At 42.1% G+C, this 19,079-nt stretch overlaps 3 protein-coding genes and 1 non-coding gene across 5 annotated transcripts in view; 1 reads left to right on the top strand and 3 right to left on the bottom strand.

Moving 5' to 3' along the window:
* Positions 1 to 4,050, top strand: part of acat2 (acetyl-CoA acetyltransferase 2) — a 4,813-nt gene extending 763 nt beyond the window's left edge. Inside the window, exons 2-9 of the mRNA XM_034899473.1 lie at positions 522 to 656; positions 848 to 1,029; positions 2,028 to 2,145; positions 2,233 to 2,376; positions 2,466 to 2,588; positions 2,742 to 2,896; positions 2,986 to 3,096; positions 3,230 to 4,050. Of these exons, the coding sequence (XP_034755364.1) occupies positions 522 to 656; positions 848 to 1,029; positions 2,028 to 2,145; positions 2,233 to 2,376; positions 2,466 to 2,588; positions 2,742 to 2,896; positions 2,986 to 3,096; positions 3,230 to 3,400 (1,139 nt within the window). The 3' untranslated portion in view covers positions 3,401 to 4,050. The remainder of the gene's footprint in view (positions 1 to 521; positions 657 to 847; positions 1,030 to 2,027; positions 2,146 to 2,232; positions 2,377 to 2,465; positions 2,589 to 2,741; positions 2,897 to 2,985; positions 3,097 to 3,229) is intronic.
* A 58-nt stretch (positions 4,051 to 4,108) lies between these two features.
* Positions 4,109 to 9,786, bottom strand: tcp1 (t-complex 1). The gene is made up of 12 exons (XM_034899471.1): positions 9,528 to 9,786; positions 8,709 to 8,794; positions 8,466 to 8,594; positions 7,966 to 8,063; positions 7,725 to 7,835; positions 7,425 to 7,606; positions 6,954 to 7,080; positions 6,526 to 6,701; positions 6,247 to 6,370; positions 5,324 to 5,516; positions 4,997 to 5,160; positions 4,109 to 4,525 (listed from the first exon to the last, which is right to left on the bottom strand). Exons 1-12 carry the CDS (start codon positions 9,598 to 9,600, stop codon positions 4,312 to 4,314), a joined length of 1,677 nt encoding a protein of 558 aa, XP_034755362.1. The 5' UTR covers positions 9,601 to 9,786; the 3' UTR covers positions 4,109 to 4,311.
* On the bottom strand, positions 9,146 to 9,284 carry LOC117962006. The gene has a single exon (XR_004660537.1). It is a non-coding gene; the product is annotated as a small nucleolar RNA SNORA29 (small nucleolar RNA).
* A 951-nt stretch (positions 9,787 to 10,737) lies between the features above and the next one.
* Positions 10,738 to 19,079, bottom strand: part of LOC117961084 (pleckstrin homology domain-containing family G member 1) — a 38,716-nt gene continuing 30,374 nt past the window's right edge. For both annotated transcript variants that reach the window (XM_034899470.1, XM_034899469.1), the window contains exons 7-17: positions 18,823 to 18,954; positions 17,985 to 18,167; positions 17,773 to 17,868; positions 17,332 to 17,418; positions 16,909 to 16,942; positions 16,683 to 16,775; positions 16,516 to 16,577; positions 16,211 to 16,396; positions 15,963 to 16,082; positions 14,025 to 15,870; positions 10,738 to 13,712 (exon numbers count right to left, since the gene is read on the bottom strand). In XM_034899470.1, coding sequence (XP_034755361.1) covers positions 12,733 to 13,712; positions 14,025 to 15,870; positions 15,963 to 16,082; positions 16,211 to 16,396; positions 16,516 to 16,577; positions 16,683 to 16,775; positions 16,909 to 16,942; positions 17,332 to 17,418; positions 17,773 to 17,868; positions 17,985 to 18,167; positions 18,823 to 18,954 — 3,819 coding nt within the window. In that variant the 3' untranslated portion in view covers positions 10,738 to 12,732. The remainder of the gene's footprint in view (positions 13,713 to 14,024; positions 15,871 to 15,962; positions 16,083 to 16,210; positions 16,397 to 16,515; positions 16,578 to 16,682; positions 16,776 to 16,908; positions 16,943 to 17,331; positions 17,419 to 17,772; positions 17,869 to 17,984; positions 18,168 to 18,822; positions 18,955 to 19,079) is intronic.

The raw sequence follows: 19,079 nt of genomic DNA, 5'->3' as shown, positions 1-19,079 counted from the left end.
TTGGAAAATGGCTGCAATGAAACAAAGAGTGAAAAATTTAAAGGGGTCTGAATACTTTCCGTACCCACTGTATGTGATACATTTAATTTGACGAGTCAAACCACTGCGTATCCACTGAAGCCAACAATGTATTAGCAGCACAAAGGCAGGTTAAGTAGGTAAACAGGTGTATAATGGTGTACACACACACACATATATATATAAACTTATATGATATTGGTGACACCCTTAAGTTACCTTTTTTGTCCAACCAATCCTCTCGAGAGGTTGATATTAATCAGCTAATTCGGCTTATTGACAAATCATTTTAGGACTTAAACGGACACCAGCAAAACAACCACAGCTTGTCCTTAAAGATCTTCCGTTGCATACTGCCTTTGACTACAGTTATTTGGGCGGTGTCAGCCTAAATAGATATTGCAAGTCTCCTCCTCATGTAAAATGAATGATGTTCCAGTGTGTCGACCCTGCATTATGTAACGGATTATGTGCTTATCCTTCAATATTTTTTTTTTACACAGGGTCCTTAAACGGTGCTCTTTCCACGGTGCCTCTGCCTGACCTGTGTTCAGTTGTGATCAAGGATGTTCTGAAGCGGGCCGGGGTGACGCCTGAAGAGGTCTCTGAGGTTATCATGGGACACGTCCTAACAGCAGGTGAAAGCTCAGGAAATCACTGAGATCAATGTGTGGCAGAGGTCTTCTGTTATACTCTGTTTCCTCATATCATGTGTGTAGTGTTAACAGTTGTTTGGTTAGATACAACTTACCTTTCACAATATTTGCACTCACTCAACTATCAAACTCACCTTGTCCCATTGGTCTCCATTTTGTTTTCTGTCCTTAAGGTCACGGGCAGAACCCGGCACGTCAGGCCAGCGTTGGGGCAGGTATCCCCTACCCTGTCCCGGCCTGGAGCTGCCAGATGGTGTGTGGATCCGGGCTGAAGGCTGTGTGTCTGGGAGCTCAGTCCATCCAGACTGGAGAGTCCGCTGTGGTGGTGGCAGGCGGCATGGAGAGTATGAGCAGGGTAGGTTATGACATGAGTGTCAGAAAGGAACATAAAAATGCAATTAGATCAGATTGATAATCGATGGGTGTCTTCTTTAAAGGCCTATTATAAATATACCAATTCATTGATCAGATAGTATTTTATTATATATTACGTGCTTTGCTCGTGTTTATATAATGTTTGTATTTGAGAAATATCATCTTGTAGTAAACTGAAAAAAATGATTTGTATGAAATTCAAATGAATGTATACAATATTTTCAGTGTCACACTTTGGGTATCTAAATTGCTCTAGTAGTTAACATTTTAAAAAGATAGCCAACCCTAGAAGGAAATTATGTAATTTGGTTAGTGCATATGAACCCAACAAAATGAAGTTAGCAGGCCTCACACGAGAACCACGTGTACGCACGGATCTGTTTTTAAGTGGCATGTGTGAGGGATTTAAGAGAATTCAGAGCACTCACCAATTTTGTCATACTTATTAGGGCTAAACTAAATTCTCGAGTGGTGCAGATGTGCACATCACGAAAAAATAGTCTGTCTTTCTTCTCAGGGCAAGACCTAACAATCATAATGCCTTAATCTGAATGAAGAGTTTATGAATATGATTATTGATTAAAATAGCATGATTGAATATGATCCAAAACTGTTGAAAATGACTAAGAAATCTATTGCAAAATTTCTTGAAGCTCCATAGTGTAAAATTCCTTTTATCCAGGTGGCATCATATGATCGTATTAGGGGGCTTGATGGATTTCATTAAGTTGAAACAAGATTTGTGCAGTTAAGAGTGTTGAGTGAATCCGACTTGGAATACTTGTTCATGAATGAATATATATATGAATATATATATATATATATATATATATATACATACACACACACACACAAAAACCCTGTTTAATACAAACATGTACCTGCATAAAGCCCGATGTTTTCCAGCGGTCAAGGGGTGAAGAGTGATATTTCCTCGATGATGAGACTATAAAGGTTTGTTTCCTGGTCCCACCTAAGGCTCCTCACACGCTGCAAATGAGAGCGGGGGTGAAGATGGGCGACGCCTCCCTCCAGGACTCCATGGTGGCCGACGGCCTGACAGACGCCTTCCATGGCTACCACATGGGCATCACAGGTGTGCATGGCTGAGAGTATACTTCGGCAATAGCCTGACTGTCACGCATCTCAATGAGCATTAAATCGTGTTAATACGTTTTATCAGCTGAGAATGTAGCAAAGCAGTGGGGAGTTAGTCGAGAGGAGCAGGACCTGTTTGCTGTCCAGTCCCAGAACAAAACGGAGGCTGCACAGAAATCTGGACATTTTGATCAAGAGATTGTCCCAGTCATGGTGCCGTCCAGAAAAGGCGAGGAGTTGCTTACTGTTGAACTATTGCAAAATTGTCTCATGTGTCCTTGGTGTGCATACGCTGTAACATTAGTCTGTTACCTTCAGGTCCAGTGGAGGTGAAGACGGATGAGTTTCCTCGCCACGGCAGCAACATGGAAAACATGTCCAAGCTGAGACCCTGCTTCATTAAGAACAGCAGTGGCACAGTCACCGCTGGCAACTCCTCAGGTTCGAAAGTTGGTCCAACAGTTTTTTTTTGATGACACAAATGTCAGAGGTTTACTAACCAAACAGACTTCTGCCACTGGGGACATCTTTAGTGCCAGCTTTGTTTTCTAATGCATGTTATTTTTCATGTTAATCTACTTTTTTTAACTGTAGGTATTAATGATGGAGCAGCCGCAACTGTCCTAATGAGCCAATCAGAGGCTGTGAGGCGTGGCCTAAAACCCATGGCCAGGATCGTATCGTGGGCTCAGGCAGGCCTTGACCCGTCTATCATGGGAACTGGACCAATCCCAGCCATCAGGAAAGCGGTGAGAAATCTATAGCACTACAATGAACAGACATTCTTAAAATGCTTCTGTCTTCATTATTTTGTCATTGTCTTGTTCTCCTTGGATAGGTTGAAAAAGCAGGCTGGCAGTTGGACCAAGTCGACTTATTTGAGATCAATGAAGCATTTTCTGCCCAGTCTGTTGTTGTGGTTAAAGAGCTTGGCCTTAATGCAGACAAGGTAAATACTAACAGTACATCTGGTCATTTTAAGATTTCAAACGAGGTTTTTCCAGTAACAGCCTGATGTGTTTAAATTTGACATTTTGGAGTGGGAACAGCACGGCGACCCTTGTCCTTTTTGTCCTCCTCAGGTGAACGTGAGTGGTGGGGCCATCTCTCTGGGCCATCCCATCGGCATGTCTGGCTGCAGAGTGCTGGTCACCTTGTTACACAGCCTTCAGAGGACTGGAGGCCATAAGGGCGTGGCGTCTCTCTGCATTGGAGGAGGGATGGGCATCGCCATGTGCGTGGAGAGGGTTTAAGAGGAAAACCTAATTCTTCTTCACAAATTGAACAGTCATCTTTAAGCTATAAGGGATACTTAAAATTATTGTTTACACTGTTGGACATGATATAAAATGATTTACCTCTGTTCTTCCAGTCCTCATCTTAGGTCTCATCCAACAATATCTTGCCATTCTCACTGTGAGCTTTAAATTAACCCTTCCCCAGCAATAGCTGTGTGGCTTAAGACTTAAGATGTCTAGATAATGTACATCTAGTGTATACTTAGAGCTTAAACATGCTGGAATTAGATGTGCCAGGTAAGCGCCATGCTGCAGTTTGTAGTTGTTAAGCAATCAATGAGGGGGAACCGGTTTTTAATTACCTGTACAAAAGTGAAACAAACTTCATATGCAAGGCCATTAGTGCCTAGTCTGTAAGACAAGCTACAGACTATAGATCATTTTTAATTTGTGGCGTAATTTGATAGCTTGCAGCACTCCATAGATTCAGATCGCTGTAAAAACAGGATTCAATCAACTTCCGAGTAGTCCCGAAACAGTGCCATAACGTTAAGTACGCTAGCCTTCTCTAACCATGTGCTTCCTGTACATAGCACGATGTCTGAAAATGTTTCCTGTAATCCAGCTGTTCTACATATCAATAAAGGGATAAGCCCGAGGGTCAACAGCTTCTTTGAAACTCATTTCTCAAAGCCTACACATTAACCACAGCTAGCCAATCTAAATTAACAAATCAACAGCCATTTACAACCATTGGAGCTTTATTAAGTGTCCAAAAACAAAAACAAATCACTTACAGATCCTCTGGAAGCAAGGGAGTGGGAGAACAGTAAACAGGCAAAGTGCATGGCCTACACTAGAGCAACAGCCATGAAGAGCTCCTTACGCATAAATACAGATGAAAATATCAGGACCAATCAGCCTTTTTAACCCTCCAGAGATCCTGACTGCACTGCATCTTGGTACGACTGCCCGCCCTCCTTCGGCTCTGGGAACAGTTTGATGAGGTCATCGATACGAAGGATGGTGATCGCAGCCTCTGTGGCAAACTTGAGGCTCTTTGTCTTAACCATGGTGGGCTCGTACACGCCAGCCTGGCGGTTGTCTCTTGGCTTGCCGTTGACCAGGTCCAGACCAATCCTACAAGACAAACCGTGGTCAAATACTGAATGTCTCATACTACACAAGTTCACATAGCAGTTGAGAGTAAAAAAAAAAAGTAAAACTTAACGAAAAAATTTGTTTTTAAAAGTAGGATTGTCTAACTATACAAGCTCCTAAAATCCGGCATCTTTATTTTGTCTCTTTTTTTACTCCATTTTATAGTTTTAAATTGGCAACAGCAGGTTGACATTAAGGCTGCAATTCATTTTTACAGACGATTCATCTACCAATTTACTACATTTATTGGTTAGTGGTTCTAGGTCTATAAAATGCACAGACATTTTTCAAAAATGTCAAACCCAAAGATTTTAATATGATAAGACTTAAAAAAGCAGTTAACAGCAATAAAAAAAAATGGGCCTCAACACAGACTAGATCCGTAGTGCCACTTCACTAAATGGTAACAGACATACCGTTTCATGACTGGTGCAGTAAGGAAAGACTCACCACTTGAGATTCTTGCGTTCAGGATTAACCTGGGCCTCATTGTGGAAGGCCCGAAGCTTGGCCACCAGATCCGTGGAGTCCTGCGCTGCGTTCACAGCCAGCGTCTTGGGGATGACTAGGAGAGACCGAGCAAACTCAGCAATAGCCAGCTGCTCTCTGGAACCCTGAAAAACAGATGATGAGCAACATCTTAGTATTGGGTATTACAAACAAAACTACATACACCAACATCTAATCATCTCTTTAAAAAAAAACAAAAAAAAAAAAACATACCAACAATCCTCATGCTTGACAAAACAAAAGGTTTATTCATAGGATATGGCTCACCATGCTGGTAGCATAATTCTCTAGGTAGATTGACAGAGCGGCCTCCACAGCGCCACCTCCTGGCACTATAGACTTAGACTCCAGCACCCTCTTGACTACACAGAGAGCGTCGTGCATGGAACGCTCCATCTCGTCGCACATAAAGTCGTTGGCCCCGCGCAAAATGATGGATGCTGATGTGCGTGCTTTGGTACTGAGTGGATTCAAAGGAGAAAACAGAATCAGTACCGTTAACATGCGTCAGACTGTAGAAAATGTATCTGTAGACAGTATATCTGTATAGATCATGAACACAGATCATGCAAACCCTTTTCATTGTCCAAGTTTATCCCAACTAGGGCTGGGTAATTGCGGTATTACTTTGATACCAATTACGTAACGTAGAGTTTTTCATGCCTTCCTCTTACCGTGTCATGTTAGACAGCCAATCACAAACATGAGATCTTGGTAGAAGCATGCTGGATGCTTAGGGCTCACGGACGCCGATATGATTTACTCCTTAGGTATTGAGATTTAATGATGGCTAAATGAAGCTTTGTGAACCAGTGTCTTTATTTTCTGAGCCCACTAGATTGCACTCTTGGTTTTAAGAGAAAGGCCTAAGGCTTTGCAATTCAGTATATTCTCTACCAACTGCTGAACACTGGTTCACAAAGCTTCAATCGGCCATCACTAATGAGATTGGGTATTGAATGCTGGGGCATTTTTCAATACTTAGACAATTTGGTCGGTGCCTATGAAGTTAAATATTTGGTACCCAGCCCTAATCACAACTCCTGCCTACTACTATAGAAAAAGGTACAGTTGAATGCACTGAAAGGTTGTGATCCTACAGTTGTACTGACATGACTATGAATCTGCATTGTGTTCTTCATAGTTATTATGAAATATAAAACATTGCTATTTAGTGTTGCAGTTCTTACTTCTTGACAAGGATGAGCTCGTCGTCACAGATGCGCTCTTGCACAACTTCCTCCGCCTGGCCGAGCATAGTTGCCTCAAACGTCTCCTCTCCCTCCAGATTGGTCAGAGAAGGGCAGACGGTGGCTGAAGATGGACAAACAACCAAGACATTTATTATTAGTTGAAAGAACTGAATATAAGGGCTTGACCAAGAAATTAAAACATAAAAGATCTTTGGACCAGTAACCCAAAAGCCAATCAGGTAAATCAGCACAAACGTTATTATACTTCCACCCTACCTCCGGTTGCCTTGGCAATGCGTTTGAGGTCCTTCTTAAGAACCCTTCTCACTGCCATGGCTCCGACATCCACAAAGTACTTAAGACACATGTCGTCAATGCCACCGGTGGTCAGGATAACGTTGGCACCTGATGCCAAAATCTTTTGAATCCTCTCCTTGGTAATATCAGATTCCCTAACGCAACCAAATGCAATATTGATTCAGTTTCAGCACTTCTATTTAGATACAGTATAAATACAAAAATGTCCAGCCCACAATACTGGTACAACAGCTTAGAGAGAAACTGCTGCCATATATCAGGGCTGCTTATATTTTCTCCCACGCGTATCACTGTGTAAACCATTGATTCAGCATCACAGCAAATTTAAAATAGGAACAGTTTTAAGGATCAATTTTGATCGTGTAAAGGAGAAAAACAGTACGTACCTCTGTCTGATCTGGTCAAGCTTCTCTGGGTCATTGATGATGACTTGGACTCCCATCTTCATCTTGGTCTTCTGCAGACTGAAGTCCAGGCAAGCAATCTTAGCGTTGACGATACGCTTTACCATTTCTTTAGAAAAAACACCAAAACAGAAAGTTTAGAGGAAGCACCTTGGAACTCAATGTGAAGACAAAAATTAATAAATTTAAAAAAAATTTATTTTGGGCTTTTACTCTGTTTGGCTAGAAAGATTGTGATGCAGTTTACAAACTACTGCATCTATATTCCTTTCAGAGCCACTGTACTGTCTCCCACGCGTATCACTGCTTACGCCATCAGGTTAGACATAGCAGCAAATTTAAATGGGAGTTTAATCTGCTGCAACGGCAATGCATGGTATTACACAATGCTTTTAAGTAAACTTTAAAAATTTAGGAATTTAAAGTAACTCACACAGTAATAACTAAACCTACCGTGTGATCCAACTGTACAGTTCACTGCATAACCATTAACCAAGAAGCTCTCTTTCTGGCTGCGCCCATGGGCTTTCAGCACATTCACCGAGTTGATGGGATATTTGGCCACCCCCTTGCTGTCCACAAACTTCACAGCAATGACCGCGTCCACCACCATGTTAGCAAAGAAATCACTATCACTGAGTGCTTGAGGGTTAAGGCAGATTAATTCACTTAAACAATTACTCATTGCCTGCAAACACCACAAATAGAAAAGTTACAAAAAACATTGTATGCATAGTCCAGCAATAAGGATACACTCCAATGATTTTGGAAGACATGGAGGTCTTGGCTGCATTAATTAGGCACTCTCTCCCCAGTTCATCTGTTGCGATAGTGAGATTCTCATTAATGTAGCGCACCGCTTCCCTGGTAAACGAAAAGGCAAGTTTGCATGTCAAAACATCTATACAGATCTCAAGCAGCCAGCGCTCATCTGCGTCCATTCAGAAACACTTCTGAACAGAGTAAAGAGTAGTTCTCAACGTTGACATCTTACTTGCATGCCAGACGATATCCGCTGATGACTGACGTGGGGTGAATCTTCTGCTTGACCAGCTCATCTGCACTCTTTAGCAATTCTGCGGCAAGAATTACCTAAAATAACGTCACATCATATACATAAGTAAAAACTGTCATTGGCTTCATATACCAACTGAGAATAGTGTTAGACCATGAATAAAAATTTAGTAAAAAGGTAACAGAGTTTCACATTGTACCATCGTTTCATTAGGGGTGGCAGAAATTAGGCTGCTCAACCCCTTCAGACACTGAAGGACAGTTTCTCTCTCCTGTTAGCATAGCCACACACCCGTATTAAAAGGCAGATGCACGGTACTAAAACAGGACATCGGTAAACAAACTAAACTCAGTATTATGTGTACAGCAAGAATTATGTTTACCAAGTACAGCACATTCTCCCTGTGAGAGTATAAGGAGCTTGTGGCATCTACTCCTAAACTCAGACACCATATTGGAGCAGCTGTTGACCCTACTCACCACAGAAGTGGTCCCATCTCCGACCTCCTTATCCTGCAGGTCAGCCAGTTCACACAGGACCTTGGCCGCTGGGTGCTCCACCTCCAGCAGCTTCAGGATGGTTGCTCCATCGTTGGTGATGGTCACGTCCTGTCACACAATAATATGAGTCAGGTGAGCAAATCAGACCACAATGTTTCAAATCGGGTAAGAGGACTAATACAAGAAATGCATAATAATATATTGTTAACAGGTGACACAGACCCCAATGTCGTCCACCAACATCTTGTCGAGGCCAACGGGTCCCAGGGAACTCTTGACGATGTTGGCGATGGATGATGCAGCCATGACTGCAAAGACAAGAATAAAGCTGCTACTATCACTTAAAGCTCTAAATGATATAAGATATCCTCTATTTTTCGTGTACAATTTTACACGAACCTGCAAGGAACGCATCCTCTGCATTAAACCCATCCTAATTAGGAGCAGTGCGCCACCCAGTTTTTTCTAGTGGGAGGAAACCATAGAGCCCGAGGACATGTGCAAGTCTCTGGACCGGGAATCGAACCTAGTACACAGCAGTGCTATGCTAACCACTGATCAACCGTGCCAAATAACATACGTAACGACATTTTCTTTGCATTTAAAGATAGCTCGCACATTTAACACGGTCCAACGCAACTTGTAATAATACACCGGTCATTGACATATTCTGTCATTTTATTGAGTGGGGTTCACAGTAAGCTAGCCACACCTTCAGACCATGACAGTGTTTTTTCTATCCCATTAGCATAGCCGTCCATTCATTGTGATGCGAGTGGAAGGTACTGAAAAGGGATTACAACTTTACAACTAATGCTGTCGGCGCAAATTGCACATTGTGTAAAAATAGCAGACTGTGCAGCATGTCGGTAGAGAAGGAGCAGAGGCTTAAAGTTAACATAAAAGTTAGCTAGCATTAGCTTTAGCCACACGTGTGGCGCTTGCAGTAAATGAAATCCCTTCTCCCGTCGGTCATTCGTGACGCATAGAAAATAAATGAAGCGTATATGAAACACCAAGTGAAAGAGCACCACAACTTACCATTTTGAGTACGGACAGATTCACCGGTTGTTCTCTGGCCGAGAACATTTAACGGACCATCTAATAGAGACATTTTGGACCACCACACAACCAAGAAGAAAGGAAGCGACGCAGTGCACTATGGGTAAACCGACAATAAGCAGAACGGAGAAAGTTCGAGAAGAAAATCTTTCCCCAAATCCCCCCGAAATTACAGTTTAAGGGCTTTTAACTAGGTAAAGAATATCAACTTTTAAGTTGTAATTACGTTTTAAATCAATCAGTTCCCTTATCAAATTATAAACTAACGCTTTGTCACGTTATTTACTGTGAACTACAGTTCCCAGCATGCCTCCTATTTTTTCTTCTTGGTTCTTGTTTATGTGTATATATTTTATGGTGGGCTGTAAGTGCGCCCTCTGCTGTTTATTGAACTGTATGGCGAGATTGTTTTAAACCTGTTGTGAAAGTATGAATTGTATTGGATTGAATTGTTTTATTCATGGCCAAATATATTAGCTGAGCTATTTATTATGACATAGAAGTGTAAGTAACAAGAAACTGTAGTACAGAATGTCAGATATGTTTGAGATAAGATACAAATGTCCATTTACAAATATGAATAAATAATTTGGAAACTGTGTCATAGTTTGCCCACAAGAGAGTATCGACGAGATTAGTTTTTAGCCATAAAGTTCTCAGGAATATTTATAAGTCACATTTTTTTGGAAAAACAAACTCTTTAATAAATACAATTATGCAAAATGTAGTTTACATAAATACAAATAAATAAAAATAGTTGGATATTGGCATTGACCTGAAAGATTTATTATTGGTTGGGCTATACTTAGACATATCTAATTTTGTCTTTTTTGGACAATAATTGTGATGTGGGCATAACTTTTTTTAGCTACCAAAATGTCATAACCGATTGAAGATAAGTGTGATAATATCCATATATGCTGCATTATATAATAAACTGATGTAGCCTACTTTTTAAACTATGATATAACAAATACATGCTAAAAAAAGTATGGAAATCATTATTTTTATCCCCTACTTTGCGTATTCTTCAAAAAAATGACAATCATCATCACAGACATTGTTTTTTGAGGTTGGTCTCTTAAGCAATGAATAGTTCCTATTGATTAACATGACCTCTGATTGGTAATCAGCTGCTGTTCTGTATTATATTTATATTTATTCAATAATAATCACAAAAACACAGATATGAGTTTAATCTGAATTTAATACCTCCAATACATTGTTCTGCAATGACAACTAGGCAGTTAAAAAATACATTACACTTAACTTAAACATTAAAGCATTTTAAAGCATACCTATGGCATACAAGAATACCTTTCCTAAAATGTACATCTTTACAAAGTGTTTACAAATAAAACGTAAAAAAAGACAGAAAAGTGCAAAAAAAAGTCAACGAAGACAGACAATCCCCACCAGTGAAACATGGGACAAAATGTACAATGACAAAACACATACTTCATATTCCTAACTTGGTTTTTAAGCCATTTCCTGATATAAACATTAGGCCATTATTTTGTGCTTTTAAACTATTCACGTGTTTTTGATTTGGAACTTGTATTTAAGCAGTGCGTGAGAGAAAACCTACTGCTGAAAATATTCACAGTATTTAATTCAAATTTTGTCTGTGTCCCTTAATCTGAATAAAACCATCTTTTAATAAATACTTTATTTAATAACTTGTCTGGGGCTAACGGCGATAAGGACCAAAATAACAGTTAGGTTTTCAAATAAATAGGACAACTTTAGTGATTTTTTTTTTTTTAAGACAGTGTGTGGTAAATACCAGATTTGCTTCTAGGGGAGAGAAAACAATGGTGTTGTATGAATCTTATTAAAGTGATTAACAACTTTGTGACTTTCTTTCTGTGACTGTGGATGCAATCAGTAGTGTGACAGTTGGGAGTGTCCCATAACGTAAACAAAGTAAACAGACTATCGTTTGAAATAGAATTAAAAAAAAAATACACCAAATACAGTACTGTAGTCTTGTAACTATCTTTCCTTAATGTTCTCCTTCGTGGTCCCTCTTAAAAACAAAGGTTAAAATTAATATGATATAAAAAAAATCATCCACTTGTTGATATGCACATTACATGATGGATGCCCATAGACCATAACACGTAAAAACAACTTTGATTTACTCACAGATTCAAAATAAATATGAAGCCCTCCGGTTTCTTACAGATTAATTAAAATATCAGCATCTTCTCTTAAATTTAAAGCGTGATACCTTTTGTTTGATGACAAATGTGGCAGGTAGAGTGAAATACAATAACTTCAAATAGACTTCACAGGTCTAAGTCTAGTTACACTTAAACTATTGGATCTTAGCCAACATGTTTTCTTTACACCTGCAACCTTTTTGTCACAATTATTGCTAATAACAAAACACAGTTTAAGTGACAATCTAGCATGTGTAACGAATCGGAAGATCACAAATTTAAACTGGCAATTTGAAAAAGCTGCTTGTCCAAAGCAGTTTGAGTGTAAGCACAATTAAAAACACTAGCCATCACTGTGGTTCACCGCTCCTACACAGGTTAAGATTAATGAGTGCTAAAAATGTCGTTAAAACAATCTTAACAGCAAATTTAAAAAAAACAACCTTGGAGAGTCAATATCCGCCAAAGACAATCAGAATTTTGATTTTATTTCTTACAATTGTTACAGATATCCTGAACTACGGTAACTGTACAACAGTTTATTGGCACTAAGTCCTCCAGCACAACCAATTGATATGACTCCCCTTTTTTGCTACAAGGCTTACAAGTAAAGCAATAAAAGAGTTTGAATTCCTTTGAATATTAAAACCCATTCAGAGACTGAGCACATTTTTTGCTTTGACCACTTGCTAACGTTTCACAACCAGATCTGTTTGAAACTTACACAAGAAGATTGCTTGAACCTGGAAGTGCTAAGGCAGCTCCCATGCAGGGTTTGCTATTAATATTAACCTATCATGTATTTTACATTGAAGCATTGTAACAGAGAGTTTCACATAAGTTCTTACAAATATGGCTGCAATCAAAGAAATAGATTCTGATCTATGTTGAGAGATGTGTAATGCTTGTGGACTATGATGTTGAATGATGGAGGGCATTCAAGGCAAAAGCAGCAGTGTCCCTTTTGTTGCCATAAGCTGTATGTTTACATATATTTGGCTTTTATTTGTCACATAGACTCAGGCGAAGCTACTGGAGCTCAAACACTGAAACTTCTCCCTCAGAGACTGGACGATTTTGGGTTGGCTCTGCTGCGGCTCGCTCCACAGGTACTTCTCCAGTTGCTGGCGGTCCAGAGACCTCAGTGGGTTGCAAGAGTGTGCCGGTGTGCATGGCAGACTCTGGGTGTGGGCGAGACCCAGGTTCTGATTGGAAATGACTGCCGTGCTGGCGTTCCGCCGTGCCAACCTGTCCTGCTCCTGTTCACTCTCATCCTCCGAGCGGATCTCTACATAGTCATCATCATCTTCCCCATCATCCTTAAAATTAGCCAAGTAGTTCTGTGTGGCATTGAGTATGCTCAGTGCAGAAGCCCGGTTCAGGACCACCACCTGTTGACCATCGTGTAAAGTGAGGTCTGAGTGTCCCTGGCTGGAGCGCTCTGGGAGGCTACTCTGCCGACCAGTGCGACCCAGACTGGGGCCGTGGGGTCTGTCTGTGGGTCTGTTACATTTGAGTCCAGACTGGTTCTGCTGCTGCTGGCTGCCCAGAGCACTGAGTGACTGACAGTGGCTGGATGGGGAAGATTTTGAGGAGGAGGGCGAAGATGGAGCATTAAAGGAAGGGTGTCTCTTAATGGAACTGTACACATGCTCCTCTTTTTCGCTTGGCACGGACATGCACGAGCTCCATCTCTGGGACGGTGGGGTGGTTGGAGAGGAAGGGGAGGTCTTGAGAGAAGGGATAGAGCAGGCGGAGGTAAGTCTGTGCTGCGGGGTAGAAGAAGCCCGGACATCGCCCAACTCGCTGGATGCAGAAACGAAGCTGGCCAGCTCTCCGTTGCTGTAAGTGGAGTGGAGCCAATCCTCCTCCAGGGAGGTCTCAGGCATGGACGGAGAAGACGGCAGCCCTGGATGGGTGTGATGTGGGCCAGCCGGACCGGGAGGTTCCTTAAACATTACCTGGTCATAGAGCTGGGAGTACTCTGCTATCCTTGCACCTGAAGAGAGAGCACAGAACATGTAAAGGAGGTGTGAGTAGGTTATGTTTGTTTTTTATACTATAAAATTTGCACATGGTGAATGATTGTCTCAATTTGTAGTTAAGATGTCATGTAAAGCTTTATATGACCTTACAAAAGGAAAGAAGGAAATAGAGAGCACGCTAATCAGATTGGTGCTGAGTATTGGGAGATGCCCAGAGTGGGAAAGAGAGTCAGGTTTTAGGGTTAGCCAGATTAGTGCATTCTTAGTCACAACAACAATACTATAGGTAGAAAGGATCGTTCAAAGAGCTAAATGTTTTTGGTTACCTATAGCGGTGCCCCCTTGTTTCTTTTCTTCCAAGATGGCTGCCAGGTCTTTCTGCTTCTTCTCAGCTCTGGTCCGTGTACAAGCGTCTCCAGGGTCCATGCTCCTCATACGCAACAGCTGGTTGGCTTTCTTGATCTTCTGACTATACTGCCGTGCCATCAGGAACACTCGGTTCTTTGATTTTTCCAGTTCAATGTCCAAAGACTCACCCAGCAGGAGAGAAGAGGAGGCAAGGGGGGAGTCAAAACCTGCCAACTCCCCTGGAAACAAGCTATGAAGGTCCTTGAGGGGAATTTCCTTTTGAGGGGTGTTTCGTTGAGGAAGCTCCACCAGGTCGTCATCCTCTAGGCGGAAGCTACCGCTGCTTAGGCGAGCCAGTCTGTTACGGATGCTCTTTACTGTGCCTGGGAGGGGCTCTGGGGTGACAGGAAGGGGGCATGACGTAGGAACAGGATTGTGGTTTTCTTCTGCAGTGGTGCCTTCACTTTGACGGTCAGGGAGGTTGATGATTGGGATGGTGAATGAAGGTGTGGAGGTGACAGTTAGGGGTTTGGACTGATGTGCTGGGGTACTCTTGGTTGGAGGGCTGGCAGATTGAGGACTAATTCCAACAGAGCTCTTTGTAGGGCTGTTTTTGACTGAGGATGTCTTCTTAGGCGACTCACCGGCACTAACAGGGAAGGCCGCAGGGAGTCGATCAGCTTTCTTCTCATTGATCTTGATGTAATTTTCCAGATCGTTCCAGATCTCATCGACTTGCTCTGACATCTTATCTCCTTTCTGTGAGCGCTGAGAGAAAGTCTCAGAGGCAGACGAGGAGGAATAATCTGGCTCAAAGGAACATGGGACAGGGTGGGAGGTGTCTGGTCCCTCATCCTCTCCAAAGTGGAGGCTCTCCTCAGACACAAAGACCCCAATGCTTTCAGTCAGGTCTTGTTCAGAGGCCGGCAGACTGTTCCTCTTTTGTTGTATTTGTTTGCATTCATTCACTCCTTTAAGTTCTTTTGACGGGGGCTCCCTGAAACAGATGGTGTCATAGATGCTCTCCTCCACTATCTTGAGCTCACATGTCCCAAATGGCCTCTCCTCCTGTGTGGAGGGCCGATTGCTATCCAAGGAACTGTCTGGTTCAGTCATAGCCTCTGTGACCACAGCAGCCTCTGGAGCATTTAGTGCCCTTGCTGCCTGGCCCTGGGAACGCTGTGCATCTGTAGAAGTCTTTCTCTGTGACTCTTCTGGGTCTCTTCTGACCAGGCCCATGCTCTTCAGGTCCTCATAGCTGATGTTGTCATACACATTTTCAATATCGTCTATCGTCAGCTGCTCGGCTGAGGATGATCCAGATAGGTCATTGCTGGAGGATTCAGTATGGATCACTTCCAAGTTGCTGTGATTGGCCGGGTCATCATCAGGACTACGTCGAGCCTCTGTAGCCTTCTCCCCTGCGCTGCTCGCCCTACGCAGGACTCTGTTCCCATTGGGCGGAGGGTCAATCTGCACAGTGGGCACCTGTTCGACGTGCCAGCTGCAGGGTCGAGCTGTCTTGGGCGACGAGGTGGCCTCCGACCTCTCCGAGGGTACCTCTGGTTCTGGTGCGTTCTGCTCTGTTGGGACAAACATCTGGTAGATGTCCTCGTCCTCGTCATCAGGCTGCATGGTTCGCTGGCGGGTGGGGAACATGGCCCTGCGAGCACGATGGTCTGCCCAGATGTTCCTCACGGAATGGTCACTTTCTGTGACTATTACAGAGGGAATGGGGGTGTCGGGAGGCTCCTCCGTCACTCTAGGTGTTCTGAGAAGTGGTGGGTGGCGACTTCCTTCCCTTACTAGGGTTTCTCTGGCTCTCTGCGGAAAAGGAAAGCAGAAGTTGTTGTTTTACATGTAGTTGAGGCAAATTGAAGTAAATTAATTTACCATGGTGTATTTGTGATTAATACCTGTAGGTCTGAAGTGCTCATGTTGAAGGACTTCCATTGTTCTATACTGTCAACAGATGCCTGAGGGTTTAGCCTCTTTCTACTGCTTTTGCCAGGGACTCGTAGCCGCTTTCCGCCTCCCTAAATGCAGAGTTTTCAGCATTAACGTATTTGAATGACTAGAGATGAAATATATACATATACATATATACACATATATATAAGTATATATGTAATGAACATAACTCGTTGGGCAGCTTTAAACTCACCAGGCCACTATCATCTTCATCATCAGCATCTTGCTGATGTGGCTCCTCTTCTCGATCACTGTGGTCATAGTGATCGCCGGGGTCCAGGGACTCCTGTGATTGGTTGATGAGACTGCGGCTGCGACCGATGGTGCCCAAAGCCAGCTGGGACATTGGTGACAGCAAGGTGGCACCCAGACTTATTCGCTGGAGAGAAGAATGTTTTTTTAATGTTTACATTTTTTGGATTAACCAACCTCAGTGGGAATGTGTGTACTCAATGTTTCTCAACCAAAAACTGTTTATCATCTCTGGCTATCACTTACCTTTTCGCCGTCTGTGTTGGCAGCATTCTGCTTGGCATTCTTCAACAATTTGGATAGAGGTTCTGGAATTTCAAACATCATATGTCAAAAATTATTGATTCATTCTTAGAGTTTAGCCTTGCAATGTGTGTAATTGTTAAATACAGTAAATTTCTTTAATTTCATACCTTTCCTGCGTCCTCTACGAGGGGTTGGACCCTCCTTGGTCTGAGAGGAATCCTTCTTGTCTCCATCGGGACTGTAATGAAACCCGGGATGATCTGGAGAAGTGACAGAAAAGATATGAAAAACATGATGATTAAATGCAATAAATATGGCTAAAGCTGTGACAGAAGAACATACACTTAAAACATATAGTAAAATATGGCTTTTTTAAATTATGAATATACTTACGCATTGCATCCATCTCCAAAATTGCTTGCTTAGCCTAGAATTCAGATTTGAAAAAAAGAGGGTAAATTCAAGGATGGATAATGGATGAACGTAAACTTTGACACTAGGTGGCGCCACATTAAAAACAATTGTGTTCAAGTTTGACACTTAACAAGTAGCGCTTTTATTCAATCACATTAAACTTTCTCAATGACTTTCACCCCTGCAGAGGAAATCGTCAGTTTTCACTTGCACGTGGCCAAAGGAGGTGAAGAAACAGAAAAGTGATTGTGCTTGAATGAAAATAAATGAGAGGAAGATCATCAGCACACATAAAAGGGAAGGGAGAAGAAAATGCAGGGGGAAAGAAACATGGAGATGAAGGTGTCTGTGTTTACGCCATCAGTGAACTGAGAGGGAGCTGTAAGCACAAGCTGCTCTTACCTTGGCAGGGATTTTGGCTGGATGGTTTTCAAGTATGAGTCTCTTGAGGTGTAAGATCCACATGCGCTTGTCAGGCTGTGATTTGGCCTGAGGGAAAAACATCAAAGAGAAGATGATATCAGACATGCCGTTTAAAAGGCAGCTGAAAGGGTTGGGATAAACCCTTAAACATTTGCAACATGGCTTTCTTACGTCACACAGATTATCTTTTATTTTTTAGTGCTTGTCCAAAACACAGTGGTTGGGCAACAACAATGGCTGCCATTAGACTCTAAACACTCAACATGTCTGAGCAACTCAGTGAGGTGAGCTTTGACACCTGCACAATAACCTTAACACTTTCTGATTGAACTCTTGCTCAATGCTGCTTGAAACATGTAATTACATTCACACTTTTGACTTTTGGGATGATGTGTGCTCTCTTATGCAATGTTGCTATACCTGGACCGTGTGCTGAAGTTTGGGATTCTTGTAGTGAAACACACTGAAACTCAGTGGTTCTTTAGGGATAACTTCCACCAGCATCAGGTTACAGCACTGCAGAAAAGACAGGTATGGAAGGAAGATGTGTTAAAAATATAATTGCTGTGCAGAAATATTTGTATATTTTTTTGCCTTTTGGGAAAGGCCATGCTTCTAGGAGCATGACTGACCAGTATGTGAGCCTTGTATGTGAAGGTTTCTTCTCGTTTCTTGGTAATTAGCAGAAGCTTGTCAAACAGGAAGAGAGTTCTTTCGTTTTTGGCCCGCTGCAGACGAAACGTTCCTTCGAGAACCAACTCTCCGTAGCCGATCAGATCAGGGCCCTTCCAGTTGGTCAGCAGGCTCTGGATTTCCTGTAGAAAGCAAAGAAATACAGAGAGTTTATATAATTTTATTTAAAAATAAACATTTGATCTGGTACCACACATAAAATAAATCTGAGCTGATGTGGTTTACCAAAAACTAAAATGAAAAATGGAAAAGAAAATGCAGAAAATAGTGAGCGTGCATGAGTGAAAGTGAAAAAAAACTGAAATGCATATTGGTAAGCAAAATGAAAAAAATAATATAGAGAACAAAACAACAAAAACTGAACATTTCTTTCAAGGCAATCCTTTCTCCAGACTAGTGAATGCTTCCATACACATTCCTGCATTCTGCATTCATCTGATCCTTTTGGCTCTCGGCTGATAAAAGAAACAAATTTCCCTTTTATGTGCCCTCCTTATGCAAGGCCATCATTAGCCCAGTGGGAAACGCGGAGACTTGCGTAAGACGTGGGGAGGATCAGAGCCCTGGCTGACTCAAAGCTAGACTTCACATAACTGTTCTGCAGAACAATAAAAGAATTGGCTCCTTGAAAAGGCTTGACGCTACCACGTCCGTGTTAGTTGTAGGAATAATGAGAGACGTGAAAAATGTGGGACCTGTTTGTAGACTGACGCTCCCAAAATTGAAATCTTTTGCATCAAGCATCTTTTTCAATTTGTGCTTTTGTGCTCGTCGTACCTGCAACCTAACGGCATGCTCATGTTTCCTCTTCATGTCGTTGATGTGCCAGGCCACTCTCTGCATGGTGTCTATGGCTTCCTGCACAACCTCGTAGGTCTCCGTGTCCTTCTCCATGTGGTTGGCTATCTCCTGCATGGACGACACACAAACGCTCGGAGTCAGCAAATGCACATACCGTATATGCACATGCACAGGGGTGCACTCATACAGGCCTCTGTGTGCGTTCCTTCACATAAACACACACTTATACATGC

The sequence above is a fragment of the Etheostoma cragini genome, chromosome 18 (genome assembly GCF_013103735.1).
Source record: "Etheostoma cragini isolate CJK2018 chromosome 18, CSU_Ecrag_1.0, whole genome shotgun sequence".
Taxonomy (NCBI): Eukaryota; Metazoa; Chordata; class Actinopteri; order Perciformes; family Percidae; genus Etheostoma; species Etheostoma cragini.
This window is presented reverse-complemented; position numbering and strand designations above follow the sequence as displayed.

What these genes read in the sequence shown, in the direction of transcription:
- tcp1 (XM_034899471.1), bottom strand. Translation starts at nt 9,600, where the DNA reads ATGTCTCTATTAGATGGTCCGTTAAATGTTCTCGGCCAGAGAACAACC. An exon ending in CTGTACAGTTGGATCACACG is followed by an intron (nt 7,081 to 7,424) that starts GTAGGTTTAGTT and finishes TTTTTTCTAAAG; the next exon opens with AAATGGTAAAGCGTATCGTC. An exon ending in CTTGACCAGATCAGACAGAG is followed by an intron (nt 6,702 to 6,953) that starts GTACGTACTGTT and finishes TGGTTGCGTTAG; the next exon opens with GGAATCTGATATTACCAAGG.